The following is a 25885-nucleotide window of genomic DNA, read 5'->3' on the forward strand; positions in this document are numbered from 1 at the left end:
CAAAGGCAGAGAGCCAATATTAAAGTATGAAATAAATTAAATTAAATATTATTCAGTATTCATTAATATATTGAATATTATAATAACATTTATTCGATACTAAATGTATTCAGCATCAGGCAGTATGTGAGGTACAATCACAACCATGATTTCCTTTAATCCTCTAGGAGGGAGGTGGTCTTCTAGACAGAGGAGGAAGCAGATCCAGAGGTTGGGGGACTTACCTCAATGTCATAGCCAGTATGTGGCAGAGCTAAGAACCAAACTTAGTGGAGTCTGGTTTTACAGCTTTCTCTCTTCCTGCCACATAAAGAGCCTCTTCTGTGGTTCTCTGCTCTCAAGGAATTTTTAATCTAGAAGGGAAGGTCGGGCCCAGCCCACTGTTGAATAATAATACAAGGCCATAGGGGATCCATTCCATTTAAATGAGGCAAGGAGTTCTACCTCTTCTCCCGGAGAGTGTCCCCCGCTCAAGAACAACCTCTTGGAAGCTTGTTAGAGATGTTCCTTGGACTCTCCCGCCTACTCCGGATTCTCCCCCCCACCCTGCCCTGCCTCCGCCTGTGCTCTGCCTGTTTACACAACCTCCCTAGGTGATGAGAATGCATGTGGAAGTTGGGAGAGGTCACAGCCTGGATGGTGACCGGGGAAGCATCTTGGAGGAGGTGGCATTTGTTTTGGGCCTCAGAGCATCTGTGTGGTTTGTTCCTTTAACTGATGATGATCAAGGGCTGGGAGGCAGAAAGCCACGAGGAGGTTTTTGAGCTTGGAGAATTTTCCAGATTGGCTAGAGCAGAGAGGTTGAAAGACCGTGGGAAAATGGGCTGGAGAGGTGAGTTTGGGCTATTCTGTCTCACCTGCCTCCCTGGGCACACAGCCCTACTCCCGTCACCCTCCCTCACCCCTTACCAACTCATCAGGGCAGTTACTGATGGTCTGCTCTTGATGCAGGATTTTTACAGCACAAGGGAGGGGAAAATTGGCATTCAGTGGCATGATGGCCTACGACCAGGGTCATAGCAGGTCACAGCTTCCTGTGACTCATCATTATCCTATTAAAATCTTCTCACATTTCAGGCTGTGTCATAACTCTGTCACCCCCCTCCACTCACTCAGCATGTCAGGTTATTATCCAGTGTGAGATCTTGTAACTTCCTAAGATGGGTTCCGGAGAAGAGGAAATGTAGCGAAACATTGTCGTATTCCCACCGAGTTGTGGACAAAAGCCCCCTACCAAAAGCAGAAAGGCATTCTGATAACTTCTAGGGCAAAGGCACAGACTTAGAGCAGGAAATTCTTGGCGGGGGGTGGGGGGGTGCATCCACAGGGAGGCCTCCCATGATGGCTTCTAACAATCTGATTGCCCTCATGGGGCATCTGCTGCAGTTTTATTCCTGAGTGGGAAGCCAAGGGCAAGACTGCTGGCTGGCCGAGGAGGCCACAGTTTAAGACAACCCACCAGACTCCTCCCCTTCCTCAGCCATCCACTCTGCCACCACAGGCTGCCCTACCTGTCCCCCCGCCAAGTGTCCATCTGTCCTCTCCTCTTGCGGAGAAGGGGCTAGTCCGTCATCTGTGACTGGGCCCCTCAGTCCCTCCATGTGCCATAACCACCCGAGGGGAAGGGAACATGCCTAATTGAGTCACTTACTAGAATATGGCCAGGAACATAGCAGGTGCACAGTGTTGGTTAGGAAAATGGATATTAGGAAAGCAAAATGCTGTAGAGTCATGGCAGGTTATGAGTCTTTGTTATTTGCTTAGAGTTTAGGGCATCCCAGGACCACTTAACCATATGACCAGATTCTTCCTGTAGGTGCTCCCTGCCCAGTAGAGGAGTTTTTCATTTGTCCACACTTAGAGTATTTCATATGCTCCAAACCCAAAATGCCTTAAAGATACTCAGTGAGAAGTCTTGGTCCCACCCGTCTTCCCACCTCAACTCCCTAGGGGTGCACGCTTTTGTTTCTTGTGTTTTCTTCCACTATTTCTGGTGCTTTTGGGGGGGTGCATTCTGTCAGCATTTTAATTCTTTATGCAAATAAAAATTCAAACATATGTTCTTATTTATCACCTTTTTAAAAAAGATTTTATTTTTAAGTAATCTCTGCACCCAACCCAGGGCTCGAACTCACAATCCCCAAGACCAAGAGTCGCATGCTCCAGTGACTGAGCCAGCCAGGCACTCCCTTCATTGCCACTTTCTAACACAGAAAAGGGCACAGCCTATAGACCTTTTGCTGTGACTTGCTTTTTTCCCTTAATAACACCCGGAGTGTCCCTATCAGTAAGAGCAGAGAGCACCTTCATCCTTTTCTTGTTTTTAATCTTCTTTCCACAGCCGTGTAGCATTCTGCTGTGACGGTGTACCCTAATGAGCACTGAGTTCACCAGATGAGCACTGGGCTGTTTCTGAACTTTGACCGGGTCAGACAAGTTGCAAAGGAAAACCTCTCGCGTGTGGTCATTTCCCACGTTGCCATAGGATCTGTTCCCAGACACGGGATGGCTGGATAAAGAGTATGTGGGATTTCAGGAGATTCTTCCAGATGACCTCCTCGGCGGGGTAGGGGGGCACCATTTCACACCCTCCCCATCCCTGCGAGGCGGGAGGGCACCTGTTCCCCGTAGCCTCTGCAGAGTTGTGTGGTCGAGTTTGGATTCTTGCCAATCAGATTGAGAAATGGTATTTTAGTCCAGTTCTCATTTTCACTAATTGAGATTAATCATCTCTTCACATTTCAAGAACATTTGTCTTTTTCTCCAACTGTGGGTCAGGTGCTTTGCCTACTTTTTTCTCTGGGTTCTTAGCCTTTTTCCTTCTGGTTTTCCTGGAGCTCTCTCTGCAGTGAGGAGATGAAATCGTCTGCGGTATGACTGCAATTTTCCCAGGCATGTTGTTATCTTTCTGCTTAAGGTGTAGGTGCCCCCCATCCCCCGCCCAACACACAAACATAGAAGCTTTGGATTTCTTATGTAGGAAAGTTTATCAATATTTTCTTTTATGGCTTTCAGGTTTAATATCAAAATTAGAAAGGTCTTTTCTTATTCCAGTGTTCTGAAGGAATTCACCCAGAGGAGGTAAAAGGAGGCAGGTGTGGGGCCCCCTCAGAGCAATGCTGCCAACATCACAGTTGTGTTTGGGACTGAGCCTTGTTCCCACGGCGGGGAAGGGTATGCTGCCAGGGGCTGGTGCCCACTGCCAAAGGCTTGGTCCAGGCACCCCGCTCATCAGCTTTGCAGTGGCTGGGAAGGGGTTGGATAAGGGGAAATGAAATGTTTGGCAGGCCAGGTGCAGCCAGGTTAGTATAATGAAAGGAAATAGAATTAGAACTTTGAAGTGAAACTCGAGACTCGCATAAACTTGAACCTTTCCTGGGATTTGAAGAGAAGTAATTAATTTACAAACTTTCTCCTTCAATATTAAACTCTACCACATTGGCTCTGGGCAGGAAATATTCTAGAAGACGTTCCCAAATATTGTGAATTCCATCAGCAGATATCAAGCAGATGATATGTTCCCTAAAATATTTAGTACAGTACTAGAGTTTGGAAGAGAGACAGGCTCATGATGGCTGGGTTCGGGAAGTTTCGATGTCAGCTAGACTGGCTCCTCCGTGGCCCCACCACTTAGCTGTGTGACCTCAGACCAATTGCTTCCCACTTATCTGAGACTTAGTTTCTTTCTCCCTTAAAAGGGGATACTATTAATAATCAGACCTAAAATTGATTAAGCACCAAGAATCCATCAAGCACCGTATTTGACGTTTCATGTCTGTTAAGCTGTTCACTGTCTTGGGTAGCAGTGAAAATTAAATACAGTGAAGTAAAGAGTGCCTGGCCCCTTATACATTTTCAGTAAAAGGTTCTCTGGTGGTAGTATATTTGTATGTTTATGAAATCAGATGGGTAGGCTGAATTTAACTGTGGTATTATCTTAGCTGTTCATTCATTCATTCATCCCACAAAGGCTTCTTGAGCCCCAACCCTGTGTGGGTGCTGGAACCATAGTGGTGAGGCGGTCTGTGCCCTAAAGAACTTACAGACAAGTGAGGCAGACACACTGGGGGCAAGCAGTGACCACACCCCGTGAGGACTTTTCTAGGGACCAGCCAGGGTGCTGGAGGAGCACTGGGGAGGAGCAAACAGCCTTGTCCCAGAGGCTGGACTTGCCAAATGCCATCCCGTGGACAGGATGAGGACCCAGGTGCCTGGCCCCTCCAGAAGACTGACAACTATTATAGGAATAGGGAATACTTAGGGTAGCTTGTATCTTGTACCAGGAGTGGTTAATTAATCCCTACAATACGTGCCTGGTGCTATTATTATCCCTGTTTCTCAAACAAGAAACTAAGGCACCAAAAGGCTGTTGGAGGTCACACAGCTGGCAAGTGGTAGAGCCAGGGCTGGAGCCTGGAAATTCGGCCTCCGAGTTTCTATCGGAAGGTGGATCCAGAGGGGGAAGCAGAGGAGCTCACCACCGGGAAGTGGACTGCGGTTCCCTGGAGTGTGTTTGGAGACAGGACTGCACAGGGGCAGCCGGACAGAGCGGGTGAGTGGCGTCTTGCCGGGAGGCGTGTAAGCAGGCGGCTGCTCTCTGACTTGGGTAGGATGAGCAGGGTGGGCTTCACAGATGGACGGCCCCACCTGGGCCGTGAGCACCTCCAGGAATCTGGCTGGCCTGAAATTATGGCGTGAATCTCATTTGGCTTGAGGTATTTTTGTCTGTCAAAAAAGAAAAAGCACTAGGCAGAACCAGTTCCTGAAGTTTCTATCAGCTTTGGCTCTTTTCTTCTACCTAAAATGTGCTCCGCTGTCCTCATCAGCCCGATGGCTCTTCCTTCAGCTCCCAAGGCTCAACTCACAGCCCACATCTGGTCCTGCTCTAACATCCCGGACTCTCCCGTCCAGTTTATTTGCTGATAATTTGACTCTGAGCTTGAGAGAGCAGAGACCCTGTCTGTCTGTCCTCGCCCTTTCGCCCCTGGCACAGGGCTGGACTGTAGCAGACAATATTTGATGCACGAATGAGCAACCAGCACTTTTGGTGAATTGGGATTGACAGTCCCCAGATAGGAGGCGTCTGACGGTGACACACACCCCCTTCTGGAAGAAAGAGGCTGGGTATTCAGACCCTGAGCGCCAGGTCACTAGTGGTCTAGAAAGGGGCCTGCAGAGGTCGAAGGCGCCTGTTTGATGACTGAGATGGAGAGGCCACACTGGCACCAGGGTAGACCAGTCCTTGGTTAGTACCATCAGTAGCCGCTATATGCCAAGCGTGCGGGGAGACCCAGCCTTCCCTCACTGGCTGCACTGCCCTCTGCAAGGGAGAGACTCCCCAAAGCTCGGTTTCCTTATTTATAAGGTCGGATGTAAATAGCACGGAGGAAAACAGTGGGATGGCATATGAAAAATGATGCCTATCCCTGGCTTGAGTACTTGGCCAATAAATGCTATTGTGATTGTGACGGTATTCTTTTTTTCATGTGTCTGGTTGTTCGCATACTCTATTTAATTTTCAAGCTGTCCTTGGGATCTAAGCTATGATTCTCATGTTTTAGGGAAAGGACCCTCGGGCTTTGATGAGTTAAGGAACTAACTGCTCAGGGTTCCACCCAGAGTTAGGGGCAAGGCTGGGATTCAAACCCAGGTCTGTCTTGCCCCCAAAGCCAATTCTCTTTCTATTCACTGGTATCCGAAGTCGGCCATCACAAAGTTTAATTGGGGGGAGGCATCCAACACAATAGAGACAGGTCTCACTTGCATGGGAGGTGCTGGACAAAATCCCAAAATGAGGGGCTCTTCTGGCTACGGCCAGGTAGAACCCTTGCGTGCTGCCTTGGGCTCCAGGTTTTGTCCTCCCAGCCTTTCTCATGCTGCCTCCTCTCCTGGTACGCCCCTCCTTCAGAGTCTGCTTCTCAAAGTCTAACTCGTCCTTATAAAGGCAAAGGATGTAGCCACAAGCCAGCGTGCACTGTGTGCCCCTCCCTTGTTTTAAGTTAGGGTTGTGTGCGTATCTTCGGGTGTGAAAGAGAACATTGAAAACAGACTGGAGGTAAATAAGATAAACAATAGTTCCCTGTGTCGAGAGGGGCTTGGATTTACAGAGATTTTTCTCTCTATTTTCCAAAGTTAAAAAATGAACATGGATGACTTTTGGGAACAGGAAACAAAGTTATTTTAAAAACCCAGACTGTGTCTTCAAGGCGCAGCTCAAATGCCCCCTCCTGTGTGGAGCCATGATGTGGCCTGGCGTGTGTTCACCTGGCAGGGTCTCCGTCTCTGCCTGTCTTTGCCCCCGTGTGTATCTCTGAGCAGAATGGCTCCAGGTATCCTGGCCCCCAGGGCGGCTGAAGGCAGTCTTGGGAGGTTTGGGAGTTCTTAGTCTCTGTTAAGTTCATGTCATCATTCCCCCAACAGCCTTTTAAGGTAGGCGTGATGATCATCCTCAGTTTAAGAAACAGTCTGGAAGCTGAAACAGACTCATTAGAATGTCCGAAAAGTCCCTTTCCAGATCCCGTCCCCATACCCCACAGAGACCCAAGCTGTGGTCATCAAGATCTTATGGGTCCCCATGTCTTGGTCTGTCCCTCGCCTTCTCTACCTTCTTTCCCCTGACTTGGTCCCACCTTCCTTGCCATCTGATTCCCATCTCTGACACACTCCAAGACTTACAGCTTACTTACCACTGCCTCCAAGAAGCCTTCTGTGAAGCCTCTGCTTTCTCAGGCTCCCGCTTGCCTACCTGTGTCACAGCATTTATCACTTCTTACTGAACTTGGCCTTTCTCTCCACTGTTTGTCTTTCTCTTTCTCCAGCCAGACTGAAGGACAGGAGTCTAATTTCTTTATCCCCAGTGTTTAGCTGGCATAAATTAGGTATTCAGTGAATATTTGTTGAATTAATTAATATAGTCATTTCAATGGCCCTGTAAAGTGACCATTTACAAATGAAGAAAAATGAGGGGTTTGCTCAGTCACGGCCAGTGAGTTTTGGCACTGATTCTAGAACATAGATCTTTTGATATCTAGTCCAGCTTGGCTGAAATGCTGACATTTAAAGAAGCAGAGGAGAAAAATTCTGCCAGTTCTAGGCGGAATGGAAACTGGTCCAATCATGGTCCAACATAAGCTGAGAGGTTGTTTATATGCTTTTCCTTGTTTAAGGAAAAAATTCAATTGATTGTGTTTTTTAACACTGCCTTTTATTTCTTTTCAATTACTTGCTTAGTATAATTTCTAGGAGTTGGAATGTGAGGCCAGGTGACTGGACATTTTAGATGGCTCTCAATATTGGTAAGCAGTTGGTAAATTGGTAAGCAACTGCCAAATTGAGTACCAAAAACTTCGTACCAGTTAACACTACCTTCAGAAGTATGTGAGTGTCAGTTTTACCACTTATACACCAGCACTGGGAATTATCATTACTTAACGTTTTCGTTACTCTCAGAGATGTAAAGTTGTGCTTCATTATTATTTTCTTTTTTATTTCTCTGTGAACAGCTGAGATTGAGTATTGTTTTCTGCGTCTATCTATATTCTTGTGAGACTCACATGTTCGTGCTCCTTATTGTGCTACTTATTTTCTGAAGATAGTCGAAGGCATTTGTGGAAGACAGACCTGGCTATTTAGTGGAACAGGCACTGTTAGGAGGAAACACAAAGATGAGTATGTGAGTGTTTGTATCCGTTACGAGGCTTTTAGGTGGCAGGGAAGAGAATATCCAATGAAAAGAGGTTTTATGAACTAAGAAAATTTTATTACCTCACAAAACAGGGAGGCAGCTGCGCTGCGGGTTGGCTAATCAGGCACAACATGACACTCGGATCCCCCAGTCCCTCCCTCTTTCCTCTCTGCCACCTCAGCGTGGACTTCATGCTGAGGCTGCTCTCTCCCCAGCTGAAAGCTCACTGCTCTGTGTCTGCTCTGCCATGTTCAAGAACAGGACAGACCAGACTCTCTCACCTGCTAGTCTGTTTGCTTTTGCACAAAACAGAAGATACTGTTTTTTGTGGGGGTTTTTTTTGCCACAGTTTTGGAGGCCAGAAGTTCAAAATTAAGGCCTCCAATTCCTTTTTAATAGGGAAAAATATCTTTCCCAGAAGCTTCCAGAGAGCTTTTCCGTAAGTCTGTTAGGCCAGCACCATGTCACCTGCCACACCTACCCCATCAGTGGCTCAATGGGTAGATTTAAATTCATCAACATTCAGCTGTCTGGGATCCAAAGGGGAATCACCCTGCCTTGACACATGGTTCCCTCTACATTGCAGTTCTGTGAATGAGCAAGAAGCTGAGTATGAACCACGGTTGAATAAACAGCAACAGTATCTGTTACAGATACTAATTAATCAGAATTATACCAATCTTTTTGTTTTTTAATTTTTTATTTTTTGATTATTTTTATTAACATATAATGTATTATTTGCCCCAGGGCTACAGGTCTGTGGATCATCAGGCTTACACATTTCACAGAACTCACCGTAGCACATACCCTCCCCAGTGTCCATCCCCCAGCCACCCTCTCCCTCCCCTCAGCAACCCTCCGTTTGTTTCGTGAGATTAAGAGTCTTTTATGGTTTGTCTCCCTCCCGATGCCCTCTTATTTCATTCCCCCCCGTCCAAGACCCCCGCCCTGACTCTCGAATTCCTCATATCAGAGAGATCATATGATAATTATCTTTCTCTGATTGACTTATTTCGCTCAGCATAATACCCTCAAGCTCCATCCACGTCATCGTTGCAAATGGCAAGATTTCGTTTCTCTTGGTGGCTGCATAGTATTCCATTGTCAGATTTATACCAATCTTGATACATTTTCACCAAGAAAATATTTTCTGAACTCTATTAGGCTAATTCATTTAAATATTTCCTTTCGCTAAGCATACTTCACTTTCCTCCACTTTCATTTTGTTTCATTGAAATCTTTTCTCTGGATACAGATCTTTTTCCATATAAAATCTATGCCAGAGATTTATTTCACTGACCGTTTTACATGTTCTTTATAAATTTGGTTGACTGTAGTTGTAGGCTTTGACATCACTAATTTTCTCTTGAGATTATAATCCATACTGCTCTTCTGAATGGGACAAATTTTGTGGACCAAGAAATTTTATGTTGACTATTTCTATTAATAGGCTTTATTAGGAATTGGATGATGGTCATTATATGTATTTCTCAGCTAATCCACGATGAAATTATGAGAGTTCTTTTTAGACGCAAAGTTGGATTTGTTATTCAGGTCTGGCCCGATGCCTGTTTTCATAGGGCTGTAAGCCAAGAATGGCTTTTATAGATGAATATTTGTAATCTGTTCAATGGTAGAGAATATGAACTTTAAACCTCAGTTTAGAAAAATGTTAACCTTCTCCCCCAAAGCAATTTCACTTATTCTTATTAGTAGACATATTACAAAAACTATACTCAATTGCTATTATTTTGTTTTGAATTTTATCAATAAAGGCTTTGTAGAAATTTGTTTACCCTTGTTATATAAATATGACATGGTAGTTTTGATTTTGCCTTTTGGCCCCCAAACCCTAACATATTTAGTATCTGGCCCTTTACAGAGAAGTGGGCTAGCACAGCCCTGTGATCTTGCTATCCTGAGTGTCCTGGACATTGACTCCCTCTCCCTTACCCCATACTTCTCCGTGGGGTTAGCAGGAGCAAATGGTGAGTTCTTAGGGTCCGAATCGTAGAGTCAGACAGCCAGCTGCAGTTGGAAAAATAGTAAATTGGGTGAACACAGTCATATTGCTCAGTAATAGAGACAGCTCTTCAACTCTGACGAATTTCATCAAATTAAAAATGCCAAGTGCTCTAAGAGTTTTCTGTATAAGTCAGTTTCCCTTTTTCCTTATTCAAGAAGATATCTAACATGTGGGAAGAGCCCAACTGTCACTGCTTTCAAAGCATCAGCTTTTGAGTTTTCTTCAAATGCTTGGGAGCCTTGGGCTGCTTGGGAGAGTACTTTTCCTACTGAAGGTCACTCCTTTTTCTTTCCTTTAACAGATGAGGAAAAAGAAAACAATAGAGCATCCAAGCCCCACTCCACTCCTGCTACTCTGCAATGGTAAGTTCATTTTCAGCAAGTCTTCTCTTGATGGGGCCCTCACGCAACTGTCACTTCCTACCAGCGGAGCAGGGTGTCACTGGGAGGTCTGACATTGTCCTGAGAACTTGACATCCAGTAGCTCATATGCAATCAGTTTGATTTGCGGCTGTGTGTAAAATACTCAACTTAGATCCTGTCTGGAGATTTGGATTTCCATATTTGTTGTATTTGGTGGGAGATTTTGTTTCCCGTCATCAAGATCCTGGCAAGGGCTGAAGCCCACAAGGGTGTTGCTCACTGACTTTCTGGAATGCATTGTTACAATTAACAACATTGCAGCAAATTACAGAAACATAGGTCTGTTTACCCCTACCAAAGAGTCCTTCATGGTTTCATATTTAATTGCAACTATACTACAATTATTTTAACATTAATAACACAAACAAGCATTACCTACTTCAGTGGCTTTCCTTTCCGTATCTGGAATTCCTGGACTTGGTGCAACACCTGATGGATGTTGTTTGAGTGGCTGCTCTCATGTTTGAGGTTTACAGATAAAATTCTCCTGGAAGAGGCTCACTTAGAAATCGTGTTGTAGCTTTCCCCCCAAACATCGTTTCAGTTAAGGCTGTTATTCCACTGGCAGCCCAGCCCAGCAAACCTGAGGAGATTAAGGAAGGAAGGAGAGGGAAGAAGGACTGGGGAAGGGAAGGCACGAAGACCTATTACGTGCCAGACTCCGTGCCAGGAGCTTCCAATACATGCCTCATGCCTGGTCTCAGTCTCACGGTTCTCTGAATTTGATATTGTTATGCCCATTTCACAGATGAAAAAAATAAAGCTTAGACAATTAAGTCATTTGCCTGAATCTACACAGAGCCATGAAGGGGTACAGGCAAGAACCTGGCTGGGTCTCTTTAATTGCAAAGCCCCTGCTTTGGAAGAAAGGAAGAGAAGACTCGGGAAGGATAGAGAGGAGAGAACAAATGAGAAGAGGAAGCAGGTGGGCTTTAATGAGCAAATTGCATTAGATTCTCTCGACTAATCCATGCACAGGTGAGAGGAAGGCAGCATCGGGGAAAGCGTTCAGGAGCGTAACTCAATCTTCTCTAACAAGGGTCTCAACATTCGGCTCGCTTGGCTGCCGGGAGAGTAAGGTTGTTTGCAGGAGCTTGATTTCCAGACTTTGGCTTGTTTCCATTGTTTTGTCCCTATATTCTTTTCTTGTTGCATTTGCTGCTCTTGGCTTTCTTTAAAATTCTACTCTATTCCCTGGTCAAACCTCTGCCTGCACCCTTCCCCCTAAATTATGGTCACACAAATTCCCATAATGCCAGGACATCTAACGAGGCATCCATGCAAAGGACTTAGGGCACGGGAGTTTCTAGAAATGCAAGGAAATCAGCAGACACTCTGACTTAAATAACCTGAACATGGCTCATGTTTCAGAATAAAAGATGTGAATGGGAGCAGAAGAAAATCACCTTGTTCATGCCTATTTCTCTATGATTCTCGACATTTGCCTGGCAATCATGAGGTGGTAGACAGTGCCGACTGCCTAAGTCCGACTTAAGTCCGACTGCCAGAATGAATGCCCAGCTGTACCTCTCCTCCACTGGGGAAACTTGGACAAGGTCCTTAACCTCCCTGTGCCTCAGTCTGCTCACCTGTGAAATGGGGAGAGCAGTGGTGTCTAACTCCTAGGGAGAGTCCTCAAGAGGGAACGAGTTCATGCAGACGAAGTGCTTGAAGTGTCTGACATCTGACGTAGATCCGGCTGCTCGGCATATCCTCCCTTCTGAGTCACCCGGGCATCCGGGGTCAGGGCTCCTCTCCTTCCTGCTGTAGGCACCGTTGGTTCACTCCTACTCTCCCTAATATCTGTTTCTACGTAAAGGGTCACATAGATGATTCCAGAAGAAATGACATCTTCCAATTCACAAAGTCAGGCAGGAGATTTTTAAAAAAATAACTTTTAATTTCAAGGCCAAATCAGATTTGAGAATTTGGCAATTTTTGTTTTATTATTATCAAAAGACATCAAGTTGTTTGAAGAACATCAAATTGCTCTCCAGTTCTCTTTCTATGTAGAAGACAGAATTTTAGTCACTAATTCAGGAAATGTTGGTCAAGCACCTTCTATTTGCCACACCCTGTTTCTAGGCTCTGATAATGTACCAGTGAATCAGACAGCCCAGGAATAGGGACCCAGGGGAGGTGAATTTATAATGATATAGAAGTATCCTATTAATGATAAAGAAACAAGGAATAAATTAGATGCTAACAGGTGCTGTGCAAAGAATTTGAATCGGCTGACAGGGTAGTGTCTCAGAGGGTATTTTAGGTGGAGTGGTGAGGGAAAGCTTCCCAGAGGAGGTGACATTTAAGTGGTCACTTGTATGACAAGAAGTCCTCACTGAAAACATGACAATGTGAGAATCAGGGTTGGGGAACGTTCTAGGCAGAGGGAACAGCTTCTAAAAAAGCTGTACTATTGTAGGTTGGCTTTCCCAGAGGCAGCCTGAGCAGAGACCTGCATACCGGTGTTTTATTCATGTGTGCCCCCAGTATCAACACGTTGGGGTGTGAGGGACGCTAGGGTAGGTGGGGCCGGGGGGGTGTCAGGTTAACAGGAGGCTGTGGCAGAGCCTTCAGCAGTCTCTAAGGGAGTTCTGAGGCTGGGCTGGCCCTTTAGAGAGACCAGAATCTAGGCAATGGATCCAGGTCTTTACCTCCTCCCCCCCTTGCCCATCACTGGATGTCAGCGGTCCCCTGGGAGGAGGGTGAAGCTTTGGGCAAGTCAGTTTTCTTCACATTCTGCTGAGGACAACTCCCTAGAACAGATTCAGTCTCAGTACCAACCTCCCAGCAGTGAGGAAGGATGCCTCAGTCCTCAGGAGTAACCTGGGCACACACCACAGCGTCTGCCACTCCCTCCAGGATGGGAGGCAGGCTGAGCTCGTTCAAGGAACTATAGGAAGCAGCCAGTGTGGGACACAGCAAGAGATAGCAGAGTGATAAAGATAGGGAGAAGGAGTCAGGGTAGAGAATCTGTGAACAGCAGGAAAGACTCTCTTTTTAAAAGATTTTATTTACTTGTTTACTGAGTTGGGGGGAGGGGGAGAGGGAGAGAAAAAATCCCAGGCAGACTCCATGCTGAACAAGGAGCCCGCCGTGGGGCTCAATCCCACAATCCAGAGATTATGACCTGAGCCAAAACCAAAAGCTAGATGCCCAACCAAGTGAGCCCCCCAGGTGGCCCAATATTTCTCTTTTAAAATTTTCTTTTATTTAAAAAATTTTTTAAATGATGTTCAGTTAGCCAACATATCCGTTTTTGATGTAGTGTTCAAGGATTCATTAGTTACGTGAAACACTGAGTGTTCATCACAACACATGCCATCCTTAATACCCATCAGCCAGCATTTCTCTTAAATAAAAACAGAGTCGTGCTTCAGACTGTAGTTGAAGACACGTGACCTCCTATATGTAAAGTTGCACTTGAGCAAAATTTTTAGAATGTAGTTTCAGCACAAATACTTTGTCTCTGAAAAGGAACTGGACGCACCCTCCATTTCGCAAGGGAAAATGATATCATTCAGCCTGCGTACCCTTTCTGCTCTGGCCGCCAGCGAGTTCAGAGTGAAATCTGTGTTCATGTATTTTCCCCCTTTTCCCCTTGTCTAACTTTCTTCCCTCTCTTTTGTTAACATTGTAGAAAAAGACAAGATACAAATTCAATACTTATTTTTGCTTCTATTTTATTTTATTTAATTTACACGAGGGATATATTTCTTCTTTTAAAAATGGAAATATTGGGGCGCCTGGGTGGCTCAATGGGTTAAGCCGCTGCCTTTGGCTCAGGTCATGATCTCAGGGTCCTGGGATCGAGCCCCGCATCGGGCTCTCTGCTCAGCAGGGAACCTGCTTCCTCCTCTCTCTCTGCCTGCCTCTCTGCCTGCTTGTGATCTCTCTCTGTCAAATAAATAAATAAAATCTTTAAAAAAAAAAAATGGAAATATCGTTTATGAGGCTAACTTGGTCGTAGTTCCTGCCTCTTCCCCCGGAGCAGCCCTGTCACCAGTGAGAAGTGTGCTTGTGTGTTTACAGTCCTTGTCGACATGTTTACGTGTCTGTGTACCAACACAAGTTTCCAAATTGTGATTCCTTTCTGAAAGGAATGCAGATATATTGCACTAAAACACGCTCCTACACTGTGTCAACCCATGGCTTGTCCTTTCCTCACTGGAAAGTCCCCAAGCCATCCCCATGTTAGTCGGTAAAGAGCAGCACCATTGTAACTGCTGCGCACAATTCCATGGATTTCGCCACTTGCCTCTTGATGGACATCTGGGTCATGTCCGGATCTCATCTGTGCTCTCACAAACAGCGCTTCTGGGAACCTCTTCATACCCACCCCCTTGCCCACCTGTGGGAATGTTCTCCATGTTGGGGTCAAGAAGTAGAAGAGTTGGGTGCTCAGAAAATATTAATAGGAATAAAATCTGCCCTCTCAAATGGTTTTGCCATTTTGTATCTTCACCAACCATACAAAATACTTAGAAAAAAAGAAGGGGTGTGGGCACCTGGCTGGCTCAGTTGGTTAAGTGTCTGACTCTTGATTTTGGCTTAGATCATGATCTCAGGGGTGTGAGATTGAGCCCCGCATCAGGGTCCGTGCTGGGCTTGGAGCCTGCTTGGGATTCTCTCTCTTTCCCTCTCTCTCTGCCCCTCCCCCTATCCCACTCTTTCTCTCTCTAAAGAAAAATGAAAAAGAAATAGGACCTAGCTCCACACCATTGCATCTCATTCTCCGAGGCACGTGCATGTGTCACGCCATCCCCTCTCTGCAGTGGCCATGTGCAGCCCCTCAGGACCGTGAGGGGGGCAGGCCCAGAAAAGGACATTGGTCTCCTTGCCAAGGAGGCCCGACTGTGCTGAGCTCTCTTGGAATGCTTGGCTTGTTTTGGGAATTGGGGTAGGAGCTATTTGCTTCCCCACCTTCTCCCTCCTTGCCACGAGGCCCCTCACCATCACCCTCAAGACCATCCCCACTCTAAGAACCAATAATGCAGTGGCCAAGCAGCCTAAAATAATTGGGGCCACGTGATCTGGAGGCAGCTCCTAGCAGAAAACAGGCAAATATTGTCAAATGCCTTCTGCCAAACACTTTCCAGCATCCTCGGTCACGAGGGTTAGTAAAGCCCAAGCCGCTGGGGAGGTTGAGCGCTGCTGGAGACCCGGCCACACAATAACCTCTATTCAAGCAAAGGATTTGGGAATGGAAAGCAGCCTGTTCCTCCATCCTGGCCTGCTCACTGCCAGCACATGTCCCCCTGCACAGCCCCGCCCTCTCACACACCTCCCTGTCGCCTGTGCCCCTTCTGGCTCCTTAGGCGCCAATCAGGGTTCGAGACATCCTCCCTTTCAGCAGTTCACAGAGGGAGGGAGGCCCTTCCCCAATGGAAGATGGTAGAAGACCAAACTGTCACTTTGTTGGGGGGCATTTTTTTCCCTTTCTTTCGAAAAAATTAAAACGAAGTCTTGGGTGATTGACAGCCTTTCAATAGTTCAAATTAATAGGAAACAAAATAAATTTCATGTTTCCCTTTAAAATGCTCTTGGAGGCCAGAGGTAGAACACTGGGCTTTGTGCTGTTCCAAAGAAGCGTGTTGAAGTTTTACACCAGATCACAGCTCTTAGACCAGAGTCATCGAGTGTGACTGACACCTGATGTTTCGTACCCCTTTCTGACTTGATCCCTTACTCAGTAGTGACATGATCTTATTTGCTTCCATCATAGGAGTTCCCCCACCTGGTTCTGGAAAGGCAGGCCAAATGTTTTTAGATCTGACACAGCCAGAGCTGTCAGGTAATGCCAGTAGGTGTGGCGACGTCCTCTGCTGCTGATGGAGAGACGAAGTCAGGGCCCCATGAGGGGTGGGTCTCAGAGCAGGAGAAGACGTGGTGTGGTGCTAAGAGCATTTTTTTTTTTAAAGTATTTTGTGCTGTGGTTAAGATATAATACGGTAAAGGCATTTGAGTGGGCAGTTCTGTAGTCCCACTAACGTTTCCCTGTGTGTCCCGACCACTCCCACTTCTTGACCCCAACATGGCAAACACTCCCACAGGTGTTCATGACGGTGAAGTAGAGATGCGTAGAGACAGGGAAGGGATGGAAAGAGAATATCAAGAGGGGGGATGGCTCATGGTGGAGAATGGTGCCCAAATCACCTCAGCTGTCAGAGGTGCCCCCCCCCCCGCCAGAGCTCTGGTCTGCCCTCCCCCAGGCCAGCCCTGACAGAAGCATCAGCAACAGTGCAGAACTGGGACACTGTGCTGTTAGATGATGCCGAATTTTTGTCCAGAAAAAAAAAGTGCGGGGTGGGGAGGGGGCACAACTTAAACCAAAAAATAAACATAAGGATTCTAGAACCTGGCTAATCCCAGGCCTTTCTGGAATACCAACCCAGTAGTTTATAGGCCAATTGGCCAATCACAGGTTATGGAGGAACCTCAGTTCCTGGAGGTTCTGATCCAATTCCAATTCCATAATTACAATGGCAGCGCTAAGTCCCTGAGTCAGTCCGTTGCTCCACATCAGCCAAACCTACGCTCAAGCGGGCTTGCACCAGGAGACATCACCAGCTGAGCAATCTTGTTCCTTGTGAGAACCCTGTAGAGTCAGCAGGACTATCAGCCCTGTTTAAAGAGGAGGAAACCAAGCTGGCAGCTGTATGCAGCAGAGGGTCACAGTCTCACTCCACCCGAGCAGGGGAAAGCCTGACTCCCAAGAAGGCCCCTGAAGGGGAGGCAGAGTCAGCCAATGTCCTGGGACAATTACCAGAGACACCTCAACGCGGGTGTCTGGTTGGTGTGTCTACCCAGGAGCAAATCGTGGACTTAAGTGCTATTAGATAAAATGGATCGGTTTTGTTTGTTTGTTTGGGCTTTTTATACCATCAGCCTCAAATCTGGTCGGAGCCAGAGCCCCCCATTTCGTATGTAGTTATTGTCTGGTGCTGTTCTCTCTTTGGTTCCCATCTTCTTCGGATCAACCATCAGCTTCCTAAAGGCAAGGCGGGAATGGTGTATTGGTGTTCAGTGCTGTCTTCTACAGCCTGGCACATAGTAGGTGCTCAATAAATGTGTGCTGGCTCACTGACCCCACCATGAATGTCAGGCCATAGCATAGTGAGGGCTTTAGAAGTTCACACCGCAAGCCTGGCTTTTCCCAGCACAACAACTTTGGGCAAGTCCCTTCCCTCCTCCGTGTGATGGAGATAATGTTACCCACCTTGTGCCAGTAGCCATAGAAAACATGACTATGCCTGGCACACTGTAGGCACGGGAAAATATAGATCAAATATGTTCATATGAATCAGGGTTTTTCTTTAATCACCTAGGTCTTAAGATTAAAACACACACACACACAGCTCTTCTGATCTGTGCAGAAGTCTGTTTTCCTTCCTTCCCACCGCCTCCTCTGTTCTTCCTTCTGAAGTCTTGACTGCCTGTGTTCAGGGCTAGGAACTCCGCTAACATAAACAGGGGTTCGGTTTGGTTCCTGCCTTCGCAGGACTCTCACTCTAGCACGTGAAACATTCCAGGAATCTTCCGCCGTAACCTAGAATAACACTGGCCGGTGTCCTTCCCCGGGTCCCTCTCTGCCGGCCGGCGGGCTGCGGGCTGTGTGTGGATTCTCGTTGAGTCCCTCTGCGGCCTTGGGGGAAATCATTTGGGTCATTTTACCGAAGAAGGAGGCAAGAATCTGAGAGTTCGAGCAGCACCGCCGAGACCGTGGCGCTTGCGAGCGGCGGAGGCAGGATTTAAACCCAGCGAGTGCCGCCTCGGAACCCAGTGCTGCTTCTCAGCCAAGGCGGCGGGAGCCGCAGAAGGATCCAAGAGCCCTGGAGAGGCCCAGCAGGCGGGGAGAGCTGTAGGGGCAGAGGCTGGGCCTCCTGTCCACACGCTGTGCTCCACGCACGGTGCTGGGTGCCGGGAGGTGCCCATCGCGGCACCCTGCATGTTACCGAGCGCAGGAACACGGGAATCCGGCGAGGAGGAAGAACCGGTGAAGAGGCGGTCCTCAGAGGGGCTGGGTGAGAATCAAACACGGCGTCGGGAGAGAGGAATCCCGGCCGGTCGGTGGAGGAGGGCGAGGCACAGTAGAGCGGGTCGCCTCTCGCGGGGGGAGCACCAGGAACGTGGAGGTTGGTGGGGGGGGGGATCCCGTTGGCTGGAGCCAAGTGTATGTGCAGAGGAGTGGGTCGGCGGAAGCCTAGAGAAGTAGTCAGGGGTCCGATGTGGGGGTCTTAGATGCCAAGGGAGGGAATTAGGACTTCACAGAGGCAGAGGGAAGCCACGGGTGGGTTTGGAGCACCATCTGGCCTCCGATCGCTTAGCAAGTGTGTTTTCACAGATTTTTAAGTCTGGACAACTCTGAAAGCCTCAGTAATAAGTTACTATGTCCAGCAAAGTTTGTTTTTTGTTTTTTTTTTTTAAACCCTGCTGTCTGATCTTCTGGGAAAATGGAAGAGGAGGGCTCTGTTACAGACTTGTCTGCAAGGACCTGGGGAGAGGAGACTCTGAGCTGAACGCTCACGTGTACGTAGAAGAGAACAGGTTGCTCAGGCGGACAGCAGGGCCCGTTGGGCTGGTGCCGAGACATTCGCTGCAAGCGCGGACACAGAGCCTCCTCCTGCACCCCGCGACCCCAGGCCTCGAGAGGAGGTCTTCCTCAAACTATGTACCGCAGATAATGACTCCTGCTGGCTCCCGGACGGAGCTCATTATCTCCGCATAATAGGATGGGCTCGATTCAAATATGATCACGTTATTAAATAGAAGATCAGAAAATGGAAGACGTGGGGAATTTTTTGTTGATCATTAAAAATATCCAGGTATAATGGAGTATTGTTCACCATGTCAGACTAATGATGTCCTCCACAAGTGAGGAGGAAAAGGGGAGATTTCATCAGATATGAAGAGAAATAATTAACTGCCTTTCTTTCCTTGGTGCCTTGGTCAGCGAAGCGGACATTCCAATTAGCAACTTGAGTACACACACGGACCTCTGGATTTCGTAAGGAGGTTTGGGGAAAGGTATCATGACGCTCTTTCTGTGGAAACTCATCAAGTGTCGAAGTCGCCCTGAATGCCAGTTACATCCATTCAGTCGCAGAGCTTATTAAAATGCTTCATAGTCATAAGCCACCTGGATACCTTGAGGAATAAAACGTGCATAGAAACGTTCTCCTTTAGAAGGCTCTGGCCTCTGGCAGGTAACTGCTTAATTAACTCAGCCTGTGTGAACTGTGACTTGGACCCATATGGATTCACATAGTTTGTTGCTGCTATGGGTTTGTTTAATGGGATACATTTTAACCTTGGTCTTCCATTTTAATGCTGATCCGTTGGCCTTACTAAGTGAGCAAACAAGCCACAGCAGCGTCCAGTAGAAACTGAGGCATGGGGGAGGGGCCTAAATAAAATAGCTAATGGGAAGGGGACTCAGGAATTTACCTGGGAGCCTGTGCTTTTTCATACCACATCACTCCTGCCCTCCATAACTCCCTTGCAGTCTTTAGTCATGAGGAATGGGGCCCCCAGCCATGCAGTTGGCCCAGTCAGGAACCCCAGAGCGTGCCTTGGTTTCTCCCATCCACCTCACAGCTGGCAGCCACAACCTAAATGCTGTCTCTGCCCCCACGGCCACTCCTTCACTCCACTCCATGCTCTATCTCTTCTTGCCTGGTCTCTTGGAGCAGCTCTTAAGTGGTCTCATTTGTTCATTCATTCATTCAACAGATACCACTAGTCAGCCGCCATGTATGTGCGAGGCCTCACCAATCAGCCGTGGCCTCCCACCATCACGGCACCACCATGACCTTTCCAAAGAATGAATCTGATCAGGCCACAGTATGCTAAAGAAAATGTAACTGGCCCCTGTCATTTTAAAGGATCACATGCCTTTCATAAGACAAGCTCTGAATGGCTTGAAATGCATGCGTGTTGAATGTACCCATGGATTTTTCTGGCCAAAATTAATTTTAGGAAATTGTTAGCGAGGATGAGCAAAAAGGGATACTTTTCTCCTCCCCACAGCTTGTCCTGCCCAAAGTTGCAGCTGCCCAAGTTGTATGAGTGTGTGTGTGTGTGTGTGTGTTCGACTGGAAAATGTTCCCCCATCGTCCAGAGAGTTGAAATCAAAGCTTTTAAAGGAAGTTGCTTAGTAGGACTCTCAGGAGTCTGAGATGAAACCTATGAGACTTGGGTGTTTTTTGTTTTGATTGTTATATTCTCTTACAGTCAACCCGTTGCTGCCTAACAGATCATATTAAGCCTTAAATTAATTTTAGTGACTCTTGTTACTGATGACACAGTGATGACTTCTGCAGCATCCCAGAAACACTCTGCTCTTCCCTCCTCTGAGTCTTTATTTTTTCAGTTCTCTGAGTTCTGCTTCACCACCCCCCGAAAATCACACTTTTGTTGTAACTCTTAAACTCCAGGGGCTGCCAGGCTCCTGTGCCAGGCCGTGTTCTCTTGTGGGCACCAAAGGGTTCTCCATGCCCCCTCCCCCATGGTTTCGTGTTTTCAGAGATTCCTCTGCAAGCCCGTTCTCTGCTCATACCGTTGTCTTCATCATCCAAAGCGCATGTTGGTGTGTCCTCAATCCTCCTTGTTTTCCTCACCTGGAACCCCTCCATCCACCAGAGCAAGGATGCTGTCCCACAGAGTACGACTGTCCCACTGACTGGCTGCTTGACCATGGGCACATGAGTTCCACTCCCTGAGCCTCAGTTTTGCCATCTAAAGCATGGATGTAATACCTACTTCAAATGGTTTTTGTGAGGATGGAAAGAGATACCAGGTACCCAGTGCCTGGCATCCTTTGAAGAGAGCAAGAGATGCTAACCATCCTGGTTGTCACAAGGTTCAATCCCAGTCCATCCACGAACCTTTACAGCATCTTCCCACTGTCCACCGCTCCTGTTGTGCTTAAGGATTCCTATCTCTGTGCGTTACCCTCCGCAGATAGGCTGCGAAGTGAGCTAGGGCCTGGGTTGTGCCACATGTCGACATATGAGCTTACAGGAGCCAGACATGGAACAGAAAATAGATTAGGTATCAGAAAAGGAGGGAGGAGTGGGGACTCTGCCCAACTCGAGGACACACATACCTCTGGTCAGTTATTGGTCATATGGGAATATGGGCTCAGTGTTGCCAGATCTCAGCCTTTTCAAAGGAAGTTAGATTCTTATATGAAGTGTCCTTGGGCCAACACTGTTTTCAGGTCAAACAAAGCATGTCTGTGAGACCCCCATTTGTGAAAACTGTCGGATTCAGATGGCCCACACAGGTTTGTGCATAAGCTGGTTCTCTGGACCTCTGAGCTCACTTTTAGTGAGAAACAACGCTGCGCATGGCATGCAGGGGTCCAGGCTAAGCTAGAAGGCTGATTCCTATTCGTAGCCGACCTAAAGCTTAGGACAGCCCTAAGAAATGTAATCTCTGTGTGAAAGCCTTTCCCCACAGGGAACCACATTTAGAGTTCTGGTTTACGATGTTGGGGACACGTGTACTAGAATGGAAGCCCTTTCAGGACAGGGCCTTTGTTTTATTCACTGCTATTTTCTCAATGTCTAAAACACCACCTGGAACTCAATAAACATGTGTTGAATTAAATATTACTTGTGTCTTTATCCATCTGCCCACCAGTAATCTGCTCCTTGTATGCAAACAAGGACGGTCTTGCTCCCCACGGCATCCCCAGCACTTGGCAGGAGCTAGATCAGTAAGTATTTGTGAAATGAATGCATGACGGCAGCGATCTAGCCGTCAAGCACTTATGGAGCACCTGCTGTGTGCCAAGGGCTATGCTGGCCTTCAGGGATGCAGGAGTGACTCAGACACCGTGTCAGTCTCCAGGAATTAGGTCACACAGAAAGGATTGCACAAACTGTTTCCTGGAACACTTCTAAAAACAGTCAGGAGTTACTCAGCATCCCCCTTCCCAGAAGAGAGGGGAGTGGGTGAGATGGTGAGACCATTCTGCACCAGGATTCTTCATTCATCTGAGCATGCCTGGGGTTGAACTTATCCGTAGGGTCTGGATATGAAATGATTGAATTGATTTTCTTTCAACCGCATGTCAGAATGAGCCAAGCGAGTGCTGTCTTTTCAAGTGGGCACCTCAGAAGACCACGTCCTTGTTGCACTTCATACGACAGTGCTGGACCCTTTCTTTGGCAAGTGCCCCCGGAGAAACTAGAGGCCATTTGAGGATGTTTCACTGCTTTAGGATCACGCCTTATTTTTGCTCCTTCCCCTCCCCCAAACTGTTTGGGATGAAAGCGTTCTTCCAACCACTTTATCCCTCCAACTTGGTTCCAAGTGACTTTGGGTTGTTTCCTAAAATCCAATCTGTGATCAAAAGAGAAATATTTTCTCTTGTTGAGTTAATTGAGCAGCGTGTGCCCCAGGCTGTGGATTTGGCAAGCCCAAAGAGAAGTCCCCCAGTTGTCACATACCCCAGCAGTTCTATCAGAAGAAGTGTTCAATCTTCCAAGCTGTCTGTGACAAAGGGGGCAGGATTCTTTCTGATGCCTCCACTCTGGTGTTTGTGTTAAGGAGGAGGGGAAAAATGACAAACTCTACCTAGTTTACTTCTATGTGCCCAAGATCTAGCATGGATTCTGGACGTGTAGGTACCCAGAGAGGTTTTACGGAGAGGAAAAGTGGAGGATGATGAGGTCTGACATTGAAGTGTTGATCATGTTTCTCACAGTGCTGGCTCAGGTCACACGTCACATCTGATTGTTATGTGATCGAAGGCGATCACAGCCAGCACCTCCAAAAGGAAACTGAGGTCTGAGGTTAAATAACTTGCTCAAGGGGGGCGCCTGGGTGGCTCAGTGGGTTAAAGCCTCTGCCTTCGGCTCAGGTCATGATCCCAGGGTCCTGGGATCGAGCCCCGCGTCGGGCTTTCTGCTCCGCGGGGAGCCTGCTTCCTCCTCTCTCTCTCTCTGCCTGCCTCTCTGCCTACTTGTGATTTCTCTCTGTGTCAAATAAATAAAATCTTTAAAAAAAAAAAATAACTTGCTCAAGGTCATCAAGCCAGCAGGTGACCACACTGGGGTCTGAGCCCCCGTAGGAAGCCCTCACCCTGGGCCGTTAAACTGTACTCATTGAGAAGGTGATGGGCATGGAATCATAATGATCCCAAAGAGACCAACGGGTTCAGCCCCCACTGTGGCCATAAAACCTCCCTTCAGTCAGTGGGTCGCGGGCTGTCCAGCTGTCTGGCTTTTCCTTCGGCATTTATGTTCTCAGGCCATCCCACTGCTCTTGTTAACAAAGATGCTCCAACCCTGGGACCCCATCAGAAAAGGCTGCACAAGGGAGTGTGTGGTTCAAAGCTCGGCTGAATGGGGCGCCTGTAAGCTCCCGTGTATTTTTGGAACATTTCGGAACCTGCCCCACCCAGAATGGGGCCAGACCAGTGACAGCACAGAAGAGAGGGACTGGGAATTTGAGCCGAAAGTGACCCAGAGTCATAACCACAAGGACCATGAGTCTGATCCCGCTAACCTACCAACTCCATGCCTGACCTTGGGCAGGTTTCTTGGTCCTCCTGAGCCTCGGTTTCCCCATCTGAAGGAAGAGTTCTTTCCTGGTCAGGACTAGAAGGCGCGTGCCCTCTTGCCTGAGGTTTGCTCACTGGGCATTTGTCCACAGGCTGGAGGAGAACTACGAGATCGCGGAGGGGGTCTGCATTCCGCGAAGTGCCCTGTACGTGCATTACCTGGACTTCTGTGAGAGGAACGACACTCAGCCTGTCAACGCGGCCAGCTTCGGGAAGGTGAGTCGGCCTCCCCAGCCCTCCTCCTCTTCCTGTCTTCCGAGTCACTTATGCACCATTCTTAAGCTTTGCTGACATCTTCATTGCTTTGGTTTTTGGTTTGGTTTTTGCCGCAACCAACACATCTTAACAAGGTGATACCAAGCCGAATACCAAACGAACTAATTGTAAAGTATTGAAAACTCCAAACGATTCGGCCAGGTCCTCAAGTGAAAAAGTGAACACCTAACTTGAATTTCCTCAGTACTTAATTTGCAGGAACTGGCCTCTTTCCTCCAAGAGGCCAATGTTAAACTCCCCAGCGTGTTGCTTGTGTAACAGTGAGGCTGGGGCAGGCAGACTGCTTGGCTTTGTAGTGGGAAAGCCTTGGGGAAGCCGGAAAACGGCCTCTCATCCTTAGCCTGGTGGTCTGAAAATCCTCTGTGGGGAGCGGTGCTATCTGTAACATGACTGCAGGCCTGGCTGCTATCTGTCCATCTCGTGATAAAAATACATTCCACACTTCAGGCTATGTCCACAAAAACTTCTTGTCGCTGGTCATTCATTTTAACAGGCCAAGGAACACTGCTGGAATATTCTTCTAAGACTAATCTTTAGTCTGTTTGATAGAAATGCAGGTTTGGGGGCACCTGGTGGCTCAGTTGGTTAAACATCGGACTCTTGATTTTGACTTAGGTTATGATCTCAGGGCTGTGAGATCGAGCCATGAGTCGGGCTCCGTGCTCAGTGCAGAGTCTACTTAAGATCTTTTGTCTCGGGGCACCTGGGTGGCTCAGTGGGTTAAGCTGCTGCCTTCGGCTCAGGTCATGATCCCAGGTCCTGGGTTCGAGCCCCGCATCGGGCTTTCTGCTCAGCAGGGAGCCTGCTTCCTCCTCTCTCTCTGCCTGCCTCTCTGCCTACTTGTGATCTCTCTCTGTCCAATAAATAAATAAATAAATAAATAATCTTTTTAAAGAAATCCTCTGTCTCCCTCCCCCTGTGCCCCTCCCCCCACTGTAAGTAAACAAACAAATAAGTAAAATCTTAAAAATATATTTATACCTCTAAAATACCTAATTTAATTTGAGTCAGTACATCCAAACTCTTCCTCCTTTTATTAGCTTCTTTCCCCCATGTATAAGTTTTGCCGCATTTGCTCACAAAAAGTCAGGTGTGTTTTGCACCAGGATTCCTCACCAGGTTTCCAAGTGCGCCCATAACAAGGACTGAAGTGGCAGGAAGAGGTGACCTTTCATCAGTCGTCAGCTGGGTTAGGGGAAAGAGAGCAGCGTCAGGCCTGAGCCAGCAACCGCCCCCCTGCCCCTCTGCCGGAGAGTTCAAAGCCACGTGGCTGAGAGTTAGCTCCACTGAGGAAATGCGAGGGTGTTCCGTGGTGACTTAGGGGAGGGCCTATGGTTTTGTGATGCATTCCACGTGCAAATAATTGTTTAAAAAAGTGAGTGGGGAAAGCAGCTTTGCCGTTTCTTTCATTCATTTCTTCATTCCTTTGGTGTGGGTTGAGATGGGCCGCGTGGCAGGCCCTGTGTTCTGCAGAGACCCAGGAGAGAATGGAGTGTGGGTCCCACTTGTGGAGAGCCTCACAGTCGAGGGAGGTCGGTGAGCACCTCAGTGGGTGCGAGAAGGAAGGGCATACCAAGAATGCAGGGGGAGATTGGAGCTTTGTCACTCGTCTGGGGTCCGGGGACATTTGCTCGCATCCACACTCCCTGGCAGCGGCCCCAGTGGAGAGTTCAGATAAGGCCTCCAATGGAGGGAGAGGTTGGGTGAACCGAAAGATCCAGAATGCTAACTGTCCTGGACTTATCCCTTAACTTCTCTGAGTTGTCCTGACCTGGGACCCTTCCTTTTGCACAGAGCACCTCTCTCCACCTGTGCTGTTCAGGACAGTAGCCACTATGGTTGTTTAACATAAGCAGAAGAAAAAATTCTGTCCTTCAGGCACACTAGCCCTATTCCACATGCCC

General features: G+C 47.6%; 1 protein-coding gene across 5 annotated transcripts in view; it reads left to right on the forward strand.

Moving 5' to 3' along the window:
- The window catches only part of RFX4 (regulatory factor X4), a 162272-nt gene that overhangs the window by 38579 nt on the left and 97808 nt on the right, over positions 1-25885 (forward strand). For all 5 annotated transcript variants that reach the window (XM_047740525.1, XM_047740527.1, XM_047740528.1 and 2 more), the window contains 2 exons: positions 10012-10072; positions 23798-23921. In XM_047740525.1, coding sequence (XP_047596481.1) covers positions 10012-10072; positions 23798-23921 — 185 coding nt within the window. The remainder of the gene's footprint in view (positions 1-10011; positions 10073-23797; positions 23922-25885) is intronic.

The sequence above is a fragment of the Lutra lutra genome, chromosome 8 (genome assembly GCF_902655055.1).
Source record: "Lutra lutra chromosome 8, mLutLut1.2, whole genome shotgun sequence".
Lineage (NCBI taxonomy): Eukaryota > Metazoa > Chordata > Mammalia > Carnivora > Mustelidae > Lutra > Lutra lutra.